This window comes from Grus americana, chromosome 7 (genome assembly GCF_028858705.1).
Source record: "Grus americana isolate bGruAme1 chromosome 7, bGruAme1.mat, whole genome shotgun sequence".
In the NCBI taxonomy this organism is placed as follows: domain Eukaryota; kingdom Metazoa; phylum Chordata; class Aves; order Gruiformes; family Gruidae; genus Grus; species Grus americana.
Window position 1 is genome coordinate 9,702,645 of NC_072858.1, and position 16,103 is coordinate 9,718,747.

At 46.9% G+C, this 16,103-nt stretch overlaps 1 protein-coding gene across 3 annotated transcripts in view; it reads right to left on the reverse strand.

Moving 5' to 3' along the window:
* VWA2 (von Willebrand factor A domain containing 2) overlaps positions 1-13,833 on the reverse strand; it is a 28,453-nt gene extending 14,620 nt beyond the window's left edge. For all 3 annotated transcript variants that reach the window (XM_054832105.1, XM_054832104.1, XM_054832103.1), the window contains exons 1-5: positions 13,758-13,833; positions 7,043-7,101; positions 6,310-6,384; positions 4,058-4,191; positions 1,706-1,815 (exon numbers count right to left, since the gene is read on the reverse strand). In XM_054832105.1, coding sequence (XP_054688080.1) covers positions 1,706-1,815; positions 4,058-4,191; positions 6,310-6,384; positions 7,043-7,101; positions 13,758-13,798 — 419 coding nt within the window. In that variant the 5' untranslated portion in view covers positions 13,799-13,833. The remainder of the gene's footprint in view (positions 1-1,705; positions 1,816-4,057; positions 4,192-6,309; positions 6,385-7,042; positions 7,102-13,757) is intronic.
* Positions 13,834-16,103: the final 2,270 nt, after the last annotated feature.

The following is a 16,103-nucleotide window of genomic DNA, read 5'->3' on the forward strand; positions in this document are numbered from 1 at the left end:
TTGATGAACTCACTAAGATGTGTGCATGTGAGCCCTGAGGATTAGAAAAAGTTAATAAAGAGTGTCTGCACCAAAGCTCATTAAATTCGGTTTCTTATCAACTTGCATTTGGAGGTTCGCTGGTTTTTGACACAGCGGATGTATGTTTAAGGCATTACTCCAATAAGGATTTTCTGAAGCTGAAGGAGATGTGGACTTTACCTGCTGCCTTTCCTCAGGAACTAAGAAGGTTTCTCTCTTGTAACCAACCATTGACTTGTATGAAAGAAACTGGTAAGAAATTTAGCTTTAGAGATCACCACCAAATTTTGTTGAAATTGGCCAAGGAATTCAAAAGCTGTTTGGATGAGATTCACAGAGAGAGACTAACAGTCTCCAAATAAGTCACAAAAGCTTCACTTCAGTCTGGTGCTGCCTCCTTCCAAGTGCTCTCAGCCCCGTGCCCAGAGCACAGGGCTCAAGTCAGAAAACACCTCGCTGCCCAAAGGCTCATCAGAAGCACATCAAGCAGCCTCACAACCAAGATGTTAAACACCCCGTTTTTTCACAAGCCAACTGGAATCCATCCATAACTATTTTATCTACTTTGAAATGTCAGCTTTTCATTTAAACTAGATGAAATGGCTGAGCACAAGGCCATTATTTCTGTTTGATCTGTCAGCATCCATGTGTTGTCATCAAGGAGTTCCAGTGCCAGACACCAAACACTGCTTCATTTTCTCTGCTCTCACAGACTTTTAAGTGACAGCCAAAGAGGAGAAGCGCATCTTGTTTTCTGGTAATTTTTCCTGTAACGTTACATGAGAGGTTTTCTTGATTTGGTAAGCTTATCAAAAGCAATACAATGAAACCCAGCTAATTGATCTTGCTTGAAAAAGTGAAAAAGTGATCACATTTGCTTGCAATATGTACATCATGCCGAGAGCAGCAGACATCCATGAGAAATGTTGAGCTAACCTTTAGCCATAATGCAGATCAGCTGAAGAAAGAGCAGAAACCCACAGGCCATACCAGTATCTCATCTATCATCAAAACAAGTGTTATTTTGGGGTGCTTGTCAGATCCTCTGTAGATCCACATGTATTTCTCAGAGATGAAAAGTTCGGATTTTGAGAGGCTCTAAGGACAGTGCTTCTTTGGGCTTCTGGCTCCATTTCCTGAGGTCGTGGGAAGACATCCAAGTCTGAACATTCAGGAACAGAAAAGGTTTCCATCTGAAAACTTGATCCTCTTGAATTCAGCAGACACATGTGTACAGATATCTAGGGACCAGCAATTCATCACTGCCTCGCAGGACAAAAGAAATTGTAACCACCAAAAAATCAAGATGCACACTGTCCTGCCTCTGCTCAGCCATTGGGAACGCCATGCTTGCTTTTCCCTGGAAGGACGTAACCCACCATCTGGCACAAACAGACAGACAGACCTGCCAAGACAGTGATGGAAAACTCTCCCCTATTTACCACATTATACTGGGACACTGAAAACTTTCTGCCCTATCAACTTGCACCAATAAAGACAGATCAGATTGCATGTTTTCAGCAGACTGTGGATTATGGGCCACAGGCACTCTTCATCCACCCCCTTCCCTGGGGGCATCACATTGGTGTGTGCACAGCAGACGCAGAAATGTGCAGACCTCAACAAACTGGTCCAGAGATCATTCATAGCCCAGAAAAAGAGAAGAGCTGTAAAATAAGCTGACCTGAACACAATCCTCTTGATTCTCTCTTTCACTTCTTCTTTGGTTAGATACGAATCCAGTGGGAATTCAAGGTGAGGAGTTGAGCTAAACTGTATCATTCCCACGCGGACCTAAAAGAAAAGGTTAAAGATTATGAAAGGTGTCTGTGAGAGTTTTACTCTTTTGATCAATTTACAGATTTGGAAAGACTAAATTGTATCGAAAAAACCTCTGTTTTCCATGTCGAGCCACTGGCAACTCTAAATGAACTTCAAAAAAGAGCACAAACCATAGCATTACCTATACAGACTATAAACAAAACAAAAAAGTTCATCTGCAAACAACAGGAGCCTCTGCTGCAGTTACAGTTCAAGATCTATATTTATCCATTCACAGCAGCTAGTAGCCTCGAGGACAGTAGTTTATAAATAACACCTTTTATACTAAGCCATTCATACACTGTGCAGGCAATCTTTCCATTACTAAAAGCAGCTCCCTCTGGCACAGAGCACAGTAGGCAACACAAACCAATTATTTTTCCACTACCTCCTTTAAAATCATTTTCTATAGTTGAAAATGCCTGAAAATGTAAACAGACCAAATTGTCTGTATTGGGCAATACATCCAGAATATTTCACTGAAGCCTTACAAGAAGTTTTACAGAATGTGAGAACTTCAAAGGTGAAAAGGTTACTGATTTTCAGTCCAGTCTATGTGAGAATTAAGAGAAAAACTAGGGAAAGGATGGTGTTTTAGACGAATAACCCACCAAATCTGCAAATATTAAATGTTCAAATTCTTTTGCCTAAGCCTACATTGCAGTTGGTCCCTAGATGCAAGTCTCTACTTTCAGTCAATTCAGTATAAGCCACGAAAAGTGAATGCCCATTTAACCTGAGCCACCTGGCATCTCTCAAAGCCTTGCAGATGCACTGTGACTCCTTACCATCATTGCCCAGGCTGTGGAAAGCTTCCTGTGCTGTGTGGCTGTAAACTGAGATCTGAAGGGTGAGAGATTTTAGATGAGAAAATGATGGTAGGGAAATGGTGATTTCAGCTTCCAAAAGACCCTGCAACAGGAGGAGAGCAGCAGCTTTTGATTTTAGGACCCTGAGCAGTGGTGGTAGTTGGCCTGGAGGAGATTTTTGGGTGCAAGTCTAAGCATCCCTGCTGTGGGAACCAGAAGTAAACACAAGACCTGCCTCTGTTCCTTCGCTCCCCGACCTCTCAGGAGAATCAGACATGAACCAGTGGTCCTCAAAGCCACAAGCCCAGACCCGTTCTGTCCTGTCTCTTCCTGCCTTTGCGTCCCTGCCACAACCTTCCCAAAGACCTGACATCTATTTGGAAAAGTTCCAGCAGGGAATGAAGTACAGCAACCATCCCAGCCTGCTCCAAGACGCCTAGCTAGGGATACCGTGATGCGAGACTGGATGCACAGCTGGAACTGCAGCTGGGTCTTGCTTGAAATCCCCTCAGACAAACCCCGGGATGCGTCACTGAGGCCCAGAGGTGACTTGAGGATGGCTCCAGGGAAGCAGGTAAGACCTGAGGGAGCCCAGACTGTATGGTGCAGCTCCCACCGCTCCTTTCAGACACACAGCACCCAAAATTAGACTTTGATTTGAGCCAAAGTCTGGAATAGGAAACAGACAGGAAAGAACTTGGCATAGCCACACCTATCTGTTTATTTTAGTGTGTTTTATACTGGGTATCTGTAAACATCAGCTACTTGGGCTCCAGCTGGCAGTCCCAGCTGGTCAGTCCTGTGCTCTTCTCTCTGGTGAGTACCAGCACTAAAGCGCAGTGCACCACTAGCAGGTGGGGAGTGCAATGACATCTTGGAGACCAACGGCAGCATACAGATCCCCAAATGCCTCAGTATACAGCTGGTGCCTTGCAATGAACTCCGTCCTTCCAGCCTTTTAGGCTTATTTTGGAATAGAGACCTTCTAGGAGAAGCAGGGCAAGCAGACTGTATCATTTACATCTGTACAGAAAGGCGATTAACTTCCCAGAGACTAATTCTGCAACTTTACAGGGAAAAACAACAAAAAGATCCAACTGTTTTAATCTATGAGCATCCAAACCAAAATAACAATCAGTAAAAAAACCCCCAAATCGTAATCTTTAACCTGAAAGATTATGTCTTTTCTCAAGTCCAAATGGCACTGCTTAAACCCGTGAAGAATCAAAAAGTGTCCTCCAGTCCCGCTGCTTCACAGACCTTCACTGCATCTTTCTGAATAAATACTCTGAGCCCACAGTAGCTGCTGGGTTGAATTTTGCAATTTCACTCAGCACGTTATCACTGGCCTTTTCCGCCCATTGCCAAGCTGCTTGAAACTGAAATGAGACATTCCTGACACTCACCCTGTCTGGATGGATGTCCAAGGCATCACAGAGTTTGCCTGCGAAGTGCTTGGACCTTTCAAAGCTTCCTTTGCCAATGCTGTAGGAGCCATCCAAGAGGAAAAGGACATCTAAGGAAGCAGAGCACTGCATCACTAGGAGAAAAAGATGTACACTGTGAAACTACACTCACACTTGGATCGCAGGCGACTGCAGAATCCAGACAGGCAGATTTTGCAGGGGGGGGGGGAGAAGAAAAAAAAGAAAAAGAAAAGAAATAACCTGAATTTCACTCTCCAGAAGCAGACAGCCAACAGCAGAAAATCCAGACAAATGGGCTTGCTGAGGATGGACTGGGACAGCCCCGTGTTCACCACCCAAACCCCACACACGCTGCTGCTCTGGTGTGCACCAGCACCAGTGCCAGTTCAGCCCTCACAGTCTGCAAGACTTTCACCTTAGATTTCAGGTCCTCTTTAGCAGTTCAGTGAAAGCACAAGAGCAGCAACCCCAAGGAGCCAGTGCAGTGATATCATTAACCTCAGAGAGAGCTGCTTTCCTGGCGAGGATGTGGAGGGGTGGACAGCGGGGAAAGGTGGCCGTGCCCAGCGGGACCGGCCGCCTCTCCCAGCCCAAGGCACGGATGCGAATCCAGAAGGCGCTTGCAAAGTGTACGGAGTCCCACAGAGCCAGATGTGTTTCATCTGCAGCACATTTTTCAAAACATGCTCTTATTTTTCTCAACACACACTCTCTGAACAGCTCCAAGGCACTGACAGAAACATGTTTCACAAAAATCTGCCTTTCATCTCGTCTTCAGAGATGCATCCTTGTACCACCCCTGCCTGCATGAACATTACTGCTCCCAAGTACAAGTTCCTGAGGTGCTTATGCTGCAGTGAAGCCCATAATTTCGCTGACAAAAATAAAAAAAAGGCAGTCCGCAGACTCTGAAGAGACATTTTCAAAGCATTTACACAGAAATTTTAAAGTCACCTCTGCAGCATTTACCAGAACCAACTTCAGGGAAACCAAATCCAGAATCAATACCGGGAACAAGCACACCAACCTTTCAAGAGCCCTTTTGGCCCGTGGCCTTTCTCTATCCCCATTATCATCATCATCTTTTTATTAGCACTACTTCTTTCCAAATCATTCCTCCTAGCAAAAACCTGAATTTATAATTAGGGTTTTCTAATAGCAGATTATGAGGGATTGAAAGCTGTAAAGCATTCCCTTCTGGGTCACTGGTTGCTCTAACAGGGCAACCAGCCTCGCCGCGGAGCAGCACGCTGGGGGTGAGCTGGAGCACGGCCTCCTGGCCAGCACCATCCTGGCTTGCCAGCCTTGCCCTCACAGCCCATCTGAATGTGGAGATGCAACAACGCGGGTGCTTGCCTGCAGACACCGACCACAGCTGCCTGCCCAAGCACGCACAGAGAAAATCGCTGTGCCCCCATCCCAGTATGGGCTCGGCCAGGAGAAATGGTCTGCAGGTTGCTCTGGAGCTCAGCGGTACAAGGACCGGGAATCTCCGTGTTGCAGCTGCACTGGTGCACAGCCACGGAAGAGACTCGTAAGCAGGATGTCTGCAGCCCACCAAAGGGCTCCTGGTGATTGGCATCAGTGAAAAACATCCAAATAAAGCACATCAGGATGGAAAGTCTGAGGTGAACACATGGCGTTATGGGATGAGGCTGGAGGGCATGAGTGGCATAAGAAAGATGTAGTTTATCACTTGACAGACAGACAACAGAAAACAGAGGCTAGCAGGAGAATGCATGATACAGTTTGTAAGTAACCAATTGCACGTACATCAAGGGACCTGTAGGTGAACATGGTCTGCTGGCCAGCCAGAGCCCAGTCAACCCCAGTCACAGCATCGTGGCTGGTGCTGGCTTTCCAGCCTGAACGCATCAGCCACGTGAGAGGTCTGATGGCAAATCAACTCTGTAATTAAACACAACTCCTTAAATCAGGACTGCTTGAAACAAGCTCTGAAGGATCTGGCAGAAACGCCAGCTGGTTGGCAAATAGGCAATTTGGGAAAAACAGAGTAGGTTGGCATCCCGGGAGAGTTAATACCAATGAGGGGAAAAGCCAGACGCACCCACAACGCTGTGCTTGCCAGAGCATTGCTGGGGACTTTACAGACCAAATGGGGTCCAATAAACAACAATAATAATAATTTTAAAAAACCCTCAAACAAACAAGAAAAACAAAGAAAGAAGGAATTCAGAAAGTAGATGATTTGCTTTAAAAAACAAACTTACACTGGCCAGCAGCTGAGATCTTGCCCATCATCTCCTGGTCAGCATGAATTTCTTGTATACCCAATGCCAGTAAAACTGTGGGATCAAACAGATAATCACTCATCAACTGCCTTAAAAAAAAGAAAAAAAAAAAAAAAAGAAAGAAAAAAAAGAAAAAAATACAAGCAGGTTTTCATCTATAGCAGCAAAAATGCTGATTTGCTCTGTAGATTTCAGACTCGCAAAAAATAATTTGGTGACACAGCACCGCAGCGTATCTATGGGAGGAAATTCCCTCTAGCAGGACACAGTCAGAGAGCACAAAAAGTGCCAAGGACTGGACTCTAGCACATGGAAGGACAGTCCCTCTGCTGACTGCACGCAAGGACAGCACAAGAACAAGAGCTAGGCCAGGCTTAGGCTCTAAAGATCGCAGTCATAAGCACTGCAGACATCAAATAATTGCACTGGAGAAATCGATGAACTTTAAATATAATAATAACATCAGCTTTTCCCGTATCAAAGACTTTCTCCACATACATATCAGTCACATGTGTTTGAATTCTCAGAAAAGCTGTTTCTCAGATATTATTTTCTCCCCTTCTATGTGAAACTACGTCTCAGAGGTTTATCTGTAAACCTCCTGGAGAGGCCCTGATTCGGCTCTCGTTCCTGGGAACGAACAACTCCAGCCAGAGACAGGGAAGTATCCGAGGCAGAAACCACTGACGCAAAACGACGACTTTATACGTACCTTGGGGAAGCAGGACAATGCAGATGGACTCAAATGACAAGAGGCTCATGGTGACAAATCTGAAAGAAAAAAAAAAGAGAGAAAGAGGAATGTTAATCCAATTCCTAAAGCTGGTTTCTTTACCTGCAGCTGATCATCTTCCTCGCTCGTTGTCTCATACAATGATTTCAGAAACATTTGGTCTGGGGGGCAAAAGCAACTCCTACCCTGGGGAGAAGGGTGGGAAACAGATAGAAGGACAAAACATGAAAATGAAGGAACGATAGAAAAGAAAGTCTCCCTACATACTCACCTCCTTTCCTACCAAAACTGGAGAGAGCGGGCTTTGCAGGGAGGGAGGGACCGCCCAGCCTCCCCTCCTCTCCCACCCTCCATGGCCACCCGGACCTCGACCCCCTTCCCTCCCTCCCTCCACCTCCATCCTCCTCACTGCTCCTCCCTCTCAAAGCCAAGTCCCACCAGGGCCCCCGCTGCCCTCGGGGAGCCAGTGGAGAGCCAAACACAGCTCCTCTGGGGCTTCACTGAGCACGGGGCAGAGCCACGTCCGCCCAACCCCACCTTCGCTTGGGGCTCTGGCCAAGACGTCCCTGCCGTGGAGCACAGCAGAGGGGGACCTGTCCCCCGGGCCTGCCATGGCTGGCGCTGCTGCCCTTCCTCATCATGGGTCTGCAACAAAGCTCAACCACGGGCTCTTTCATTTCTTACATTTTCTGAGGACCGGCTTTCCAGGGAGAAGTTTTTATGTGTAAGTGTCCAGCAAAGTCAATTTTCTGCTCATTTTTCCTTTGAAATCAGCATGGCTGCCATCACATCGTAAGTGGACTTCAGTGACACTTCCAAGCATGCCCAGATTTAGACTAAGCATGTCTAGCAGAGGCCTTGGCTTTTCATTTAAAACACGTATATTTATTTTTTCTCCAGATTAAAAGCACTGGGTGCACTCACTAGAGCAAATTTGACCAGATTCACACTGAGTCTCTGCCTGTCATTGCAAAAGCAGATTTTTTTCACATAGTTAAAGAAAAATAAGTGCATTTCTTGATAACTAGCTCTATTAACCAACTGTTTTTCCAAGAAAATAGAGAGGGCTTTTTCTCAGGAAAGACTTGTCTCTGCAACAAATGATATATTTAATAAGCAGCCGGGAAGAACTGATGCTTGTCAGTGAAATCACCAAAACAGGCCCATTCCCACGGCTCCAGGTGCCAATTTTGAAAGCGTAATCTGGCAAACCTCACGCATCAGAGCAGCGGGGGTCAGGAAACAGCTTCCTGGGGTGTCCCATGGGGCCCCCACGCTGCCTGTCCCAGTCCAACCTTCCACTGCTATCTCCCTCAGATGCGTCCCTGTATCAGGTCCTACAGGAAGGAACACGTTTGGCCAGAGGAAGGAGCCGAGCGGTCGTTCCTCTCTCTGTCTTACTGTTTGACCTTGGATTTAATGTTCAGTGCTGGTGTCTCGCTTCCTCAGTTTCCCCAGTTTTTTAAATTGGGTGTCAGCACCCCTGTGTTTCCATAGGTGGGAAGACCCTCCTACGGGTACTCCTGTGAGTCCAGGGGCACGTAACACTTCAAACTCTAGGACAGAAGCCAAGCTTTAAGAAACAGAAACTCCTCTGGGCAGGCTTTTCTCTTCAGGAGAGCGGGTGAGACACCTGAAGCAACAGGCATCGTCCTAGATCATCAGTCTCCAACCCTTCCCTCTGCCAGGGGAACCTCTAGCACCCATCCCAGACACACAGGGTCAGAGCAAGGGCCCGTTAAGCCCATGCAGCTGCCTGCACCTCACACCCCTCACATCAGACAAGGCCATGATGCTCAGCAGGCCATGCTCAGTTAACTGCACGGGTCCAGAATGAAGAGGGGGTTGAAGACATGTCATCAGGGATTATAGACACAATAACACTCTGTGTCTTGCAGTTCTTTATGCAGCCCCAGGTGCTTTACAAACATCACCCTTCAACATATTCTCCTAGACTTCCGCTGCCAAATTAACAGATCCCAAGCTTGCTTAAATAAAGGGAGGTAAGCACAAAACATGACTTCATCAAGGAAGCCCTTGTGTCCCTCAGTAGCTTCAAGCCCTGGCACATGCCACGGAGGTAAGGTCATCCTTTTGCCATGCCCCAAGGACATTTCTAGGAGCTAATTCCATAGCACCAACACCCAAAGGAGGACAAGCCTCTGCCTGCAACCAGATGTGACAGGTGCAGGGGGATTTCAGGTTGTTTTCATACAAAACACTGACAGGTCGAGATGTTTCTACAACTTAGTCTTATCTTGAGCTCAAATCAACTAATTTGCAGGATGAATTCTTTGCCTTTCAGCCCAGCTAGACTCCCAGCACCAGGAATTGAAAGAAAGCTTCATCATCACCCACTGCTCATCAGCGTCAGCCCAGGATTAGCAGCAGCAGAGCAACTTTAGACAGCAGCTTTGCTGGGGGGTGGATGGGGTGGTGAGTGAAGGACCTTTTCATTTTATCTTCCTGGCCATTAAGAAATGGAATTTCAAAAATATCTGCATTAGTATTGAGTCAAAAATAATCATCTTTTTTTTTAACCTTACTCAGTCAAAACACACATTTTTTGTACCCAGATCCTCACCTGGCCGTATAAATAATATGACAACTTATGCAAAGCTACATAAGAGTGTAACCATGTGTACCTTACATGGAGGAGAGAGATGAGAGGGGGGAGAGAGAGGTAGAGGGGGGAAAAGCTCTTCTTGACAAGTACCTTCCCAACATGTCTTTCACTATTCTGCAAAATACCTGAGCTTGCTTAGTCTTACTGATGAGACACAATCAAACTGTGATCTGAAAACACAGTGAACCCAACACCACCGGCCACCGTGGTCACCTGGATGTGGAACCAGGTCCAACAGCCCAGCTGTGGGGCAAGCGCCTGGCCGAGAAGGGATCCAAACATGCCATGTGCTGGTGTCTCTGTAAGAAACGGAAACAGGCTTGCAGCTGATGCCATGTACCTTGCTCAACCTGCCTGGCACAAAACACTACCGCGTGTATCACAAACACATACACGCCATTTCTACAGTTATCCCAACAGCTAATATCACATGCACTGCTTTGAGGCAAATGTTACTCTCGTACTGGGATAAGAAGATACTTCAAGGTACCACTCAGCTGCTTTAATTAATTACCACCTCTTCTCATATCAGAGACCTGCCTTGCAACAAAAGGCACCTCCAGCTCATTTTTCAAACTGTCCTCCTTTTACTTAAAAGTAGGAGAAAAAAGCAGTACAGATTATGTCACACATTCATTAAAGCAGATTCTTAACAAGCCAAGGGAGCCCGTCACTGCAGTTATCTCTGCGGTTCCCTTCAGCGCTGTTCTGTCTGCTGGGGACGACGCGGCAGCAGCTTGCTGAGGGGCTTGTCTGACGTTTAAGTGTAGGGAGGGAAGAGAGGAGGCCGATTTTGCTGTCCCCTCTTTCAGTCTCCCTTAGCCTGTTTTCCGTAAGTAATTTTTACTTTTTTCTTCTTGCCCAGGTTTGGAGGCAGCGGGCCACCTCTATCGGGAACTCCAGGTGTCCTCTCTGCCTGGCTGCGGGCACTGCCCCAGCTGGGGACAGCTAATGGCACAAGACAAAACCGAACAGGGGAGGAGGACGACAGGGACATGTTTAACTTCTCCTTAAAACAAACATCACAAACTTCAGTCTAAAACTTTTGATAATTTTTTTCTCCAAGTGATAAACAAGATTAAATTTCCATAAGCTCTTCTGCAAAACCAGCTTGTTTATTCACCCCTCCTGGTTCTGCAGCTAGGAACAGTTTTGACAGGCTCTTTTCTCCCATGCAATAACGGTTCCAGTACATAGAGACCTTGATCATGCAGCACTGCTCACATGGGGTACTGTCAAAATCAACACAGATCAGATCCTGTACAACCCACGAGTTACAGAATAGAAGACACTTTTCTGACCCAAGAGCTTGTGCTAAACTTATTGTGTAGTTTTTTCTGACAGAAGTGCTCATGCTACTGATGTTGCCTGTGGCTAAAGCAACAGGAGTGTTTCCATGAATGTCTCATCTTTTTTATCCTTTGCTGGATGCCACGTGCAAGACCACCCAAGGGAGCCAGAGCCTGCCTGGGCACGGTAAGCACTCAGCGCTCGCTCGCAGCGGCAGGCAGCTAGTGTGGATGCTGGGAAGAAATGCTTTGTGGAGTGGTTGAGAAAAGGGGCACGGTGATCTGTAGGAACGTGGTGTCTTAGGACAAACCAACAGCAGCATAAGAAAATAAATACACAAACAATCTAATTGTATTAAGGTTATGAAAGAATGCAGATAACTCGGTCACATACCCCACTGGGAACTACTAATTCAAGGCTATGGGTTCCAATGCAATTACTGTAATTGTCCCCCATCACCCCCTGCCCTGAGCTGTGCAAATCTGGGAAGGCTACAGCTGGGTGCCTGACCTGTGTTGCCTTGTACTGGCCAGAAACATCCACACCTGAGGTTGATCAACAAATGATCTACCTGCACCACACTGGTGTAAATGGTTCCCAAAGAACAAGGCAGGAGAGGATTACGCTCCCTGCAGCAGGCAGCTTTCTTGTGCACATCAGCAAGACATCTCTCTGCTTTATTCCTTAGAAGTACCACCATACCAAACAGATGCCTTTGTCCAAAAGCTTCCTAGAGGGACAGGAAGATCTTAGCTTTGTCACCTAATCTCACACAGCAAAAACCTGTTATTTCACTCGGCAGCATCACCATCCTGAGAGCCTCCCCCACAGGCAGAACGCAGAGGCAATGTGTTCCTGGCAGCACTAGAAGGGGAGCTCGCTGCCTGTGGCAGAAGCAAACCGTTGGCCAAAGAGCATCAAGCTGGTTGTTAACGAAGCCAGGCCTCAAACCACAGGCACCTGCCGGCTGGCTTAGAAGGACAAACCTCATAGTACCACAGGCAGTAATGAGGACATAGATTGCTATGACAAGCTTCCTCTTGAGGAAATAAAATTCTGGCTTGTCCTTCCCCAACACCTGATACTGCAGAAGAAGAGAGATTCCACCTTTTCAAGCCAGTCAGTTGCAAAGATCCTCTACAGTAGAGGCTGGAGGGAGGAAAAAATCCTTTTTTTGACATCTCTGGTATTCAATTTAACTCATGGAATGTGAGACAGTCTGTCCTTATCTCAGCATACATGACGCCAAGATGTTCCTGATCATCACATATGCAGCGCCTTTTACAAGGCCAACCCAAATTCACACCTTACCCTCCTGCTGCATCTCTGAGAGCCCCAGGGACAAGCCACAGCCTGGGAATTTTCTCCATGGCACCACTCCTGCAGACACATACAAGCTGTTGCCCGCATGTATTTTCAGGACAGAGGTCTGTGGGCCCTTCCTAAAGAAGCTTTAAAAAGTGGGAATCTTCCACATTTTTTTCTGCAGAACTGGGGTAGGGTGAAAAGACTTTTTTTTTTAAGTCATTCCATCTACTTATTCCCCTTAGACTCTTCCTAGAAGACCCAGACATCTTCAGGAGCACACACTGAAGATGATGTGGTCAACTATCCCAGCACACAGCCCGTGAGGAGCGGGTCAGCACACACACAGCCCCCCCAGCACAGCCCTCTCTGAAGAAAGTAGGAAAACATGGCTGTGTGTCTTGTCTCCCGGTAATGCCTCATCTTCACTACGCAAAATAAACAAACGAAACAGAAGTCAACTTAGCAGAAGCCCCCGTGAAATCATTTTCACAATTTCCAGGTCGCATTTTAATGTCTGTTCACATTTTCCCAAATAACTTGGAAGCAGGGTCCTGCCACCTCCCTGTTTCCACTCCAGGCCACTGGGGAAGGCATCGTCATCCCTCTTTAACACACATGGAAACCAAGACACAAAGGGACAAAGGTCCATGAATTTGTAGCACAACTGGGAACCAGCCAGAGTCTCCTCGTCTAGCCATTACACCACATCAGGAAAAGCTGCTGTTGTGTGCACTCAAAGACAGGAGCTACTCCTATTTCTTCAATTAAGTACAAGTGTCTGGGCATATTACAGCTACCGTTCCAGGTCCTTCAGTTCTTGATCAAGTCGTCTTTCTGTCTTCTGCAGAAAGTTTTTCACTAAGGACATGAGACACAACCTGTCTGAAAGCCTGCCCTGGCAAGTTCAGCACTGTCCCCTGGCCGCACCCCAAAACTGCTAGAAACAAGTTAATTAAAGCATTACAACATGGGCTAGGTTTGGTTTCTTGGGTGGTGGATTTTTTTGTTATTTTAATAACCAAAACCCCTTTACTGAGCACGGGAGCAAAGCTTATGCTCTCAGGGGCACCATGCAACTGGACCAAAGGCAAAACACGCAGGGGCTGGGGCTCAACCTGCCTTGTTACCAGGTCTTCTCCTGACCTGGGACGGGACCTCGGTTGAGCTATGGGGCTCTTGGGTGCCTTCTACCATCACCTCCCTTGATCCTGCCCGGCACCCGGGCTGCAAGATGCCTGCCGCAGAAGCGGTGTCTCGCCGTCCCCCTTTGCCCCCCAGCACCCCACGGAGGGACCAGGAAGGCTTCACCGCCGGCGGGACCGACCCGGCGCTACCCCCGAGGACCCGAGTGCTCGGGCGGCGGCCGGGCTGGGACCCCTCGACCCGACCCGGCGCTGCCGCCCGGGGAAGACTCACCTACCCGTCCCGCTCGGCTGCCGCCGCCCCCGGCTCGCCCACCCATGTGCTTACCCGGGCTCCGCGCACCCCGCCGCGGCTGCCGGCCCGGCCATCCACCCCCGCCGGGCTGGGATGAGGCGGCGGCCGCCGCCCGCCCGAGAGCGCCGGGGCAGACGGAGGAGGAGCCGGGCGGGGGCTGCCCTCCCCCCCTCCTCTCTGCCGCAGGCCGCGATGGACCCACAGCCCCCGCCGCAAACCCAGCTCCGGGGAGGGAGCTCAGTCTCAGCACCTCTGCTTTCCCACGCGGTCCCTGACCTCCGAGTCAGAGGTCGCAGATGTTATCAACTAAAAAGGGAAAAGCAGCTGCATTTTACCTTTCTTCTGCAAGGCTCGGTGTTGCATAGCCCTTACACACCTGATGAGCTTGTAAGCAGCCTCCTTTACACCTGGATTCATATTCTGTTCAGCTGTGACAGCCTCTCCTCCTCATCCATCACATCATGTCCTTTACAGTTAGGATTTGGAAAGAAAAACCCCAACCCAGACACACCCACATTATTCTAGGTTTAAGAGTCACACTGTTGTATGGGCTCATCCAACAGACAAAGTACACCTGAATGTCAGCACCCCCAGAGCACTGTTCCTGGTGCAGAGCTAACAGGCCTGAAGAAGGCCTGTTTACACAGAGAAGTAAAACCACAGCCTGGAGGTTACTTTGCACTGCCAATGGCTATAACAACTTCATTCAGGAGTCAACTTTTTTTGAGAATGTTTTCCCTAATGCTTGTTTTTCCACAGAAAATTATTCTCCATCTGTGATTAAAAGTACCATTTTCACACCTACTGCATCAAAGGAATTATTTAGGGGCCCATTTAAAAATTAGGGCTGGATTTTTTTTGTGTTTGGTGGTGGTTTTCTAGGTTTTGTTTTTGTTGTTTGGTATTTTTTGCAGTATTATTTTTTTAAAAAAAACACTGAAGATGTGCAACTGTAGGAGCAGAAAAGAATCTACAGGTTAATGTCAACGTTTTTTGAAGAAATTAACTTTATCCATTTTAGAGTTCTAAATAGCTGTATTTTCTAAGAATAATTGGAATTTAAGTATGCAATAAGATTATTCCACTAACAAGCTATAAAGTAACAGATCCCATTCCTAGATCAGCTTTCCTTATTCTGCTTTTTACTTCTTCTCTCCAGCAGGAGATGCAGTGTCTCCCTGCTCACCCTGTAAACAGTTCTTACCCATGAACACTGAGCAATGCTAGAACTCCACAGCATCTGGACCTTGCTCAGCTGTTCTCTTTCCTGCAAAGGTCTGACTCAGGATGAAAGGGTATGTAACCAGACTCCATTCCACCCCACCACACACCCACCACCAAAAAGGAGCTCCCACAATAAAAGCCAAAGAAGAAAGCAGCACCAGAGCAATTAATTTTAAATCCAGTGGCACTAGAGGATGGTCCCACTTTGAAGAAAACATTCATGTCTTTCATGATAGGGTTACCACAACATAGCCATTAAAACCCTGTAATTCTAAAACATATAATCCATAGCTGATAGTTTATCACTTTAGAACAGATTTCAATTACAGGTTAAAAGTAGCAGAGAAAAGCAAAACAAGAGGAACCCAAGGCTACATCAAGAAGTCCAAGAGGTTTCCACATTTCTTGCTTGATTTGTCCCTACATTGATGTTCCCAAAGATTTCATCTGAAATTAAGGAGTGAACTAAGTCTCCAAACCATATGAAGTCTGTTGCTTCCCCCTTTCCTTCCACTGGCTTAGAAGGATTACTGCCAGACACCTTTGTGCCACACCATTCATACGGTACATCTCCAGGTGAAACACCAACCACTGCTTTCCAGGGGTTTTTGCCCCAGTAGAACTTTTCCTTTCTCCTGCTTACCAAGTCTAGACAAAGTGACTACTTTTGACTACTGCAATCAAAGTCATCTTCTGAAAAGCAATGACTAGTTAGTTGCTAGGAGAGGTGGTACATGGAAAAGTGAACAAAAGTCATGGGAAGACTAAAGCATCAGTGAGTGAAATGCTTGTGAAAGTCACACTTGTCCCAGGAAGTCAGAGGACACTTGAGACAGCCACAATCTTGGCTCAGAACTGGGGGCACAAAAAGAACTCTAGAGACCTAAGGGCAAGAGTGTGATGCAACAAAATCTAAGAGGCAGGAAAAAATCTGAGGCAAATTAAGTGTAATAAAACATTAAGTCAAACAAAAATATTTCACAACAAGTTTAATCTCAAGATCCTTCCAGTTTGCACAAAGCCCGAACTTAAATACATATATACTTCAAGTGGACAAAAAAGCTGACCCTGCAGTTTCAATAAGCAAGTGTCTACTGTGCTCTATGAACAATAATTTGGCATTCCTTAGTAATATCACCACTGGATTAGTCAGAA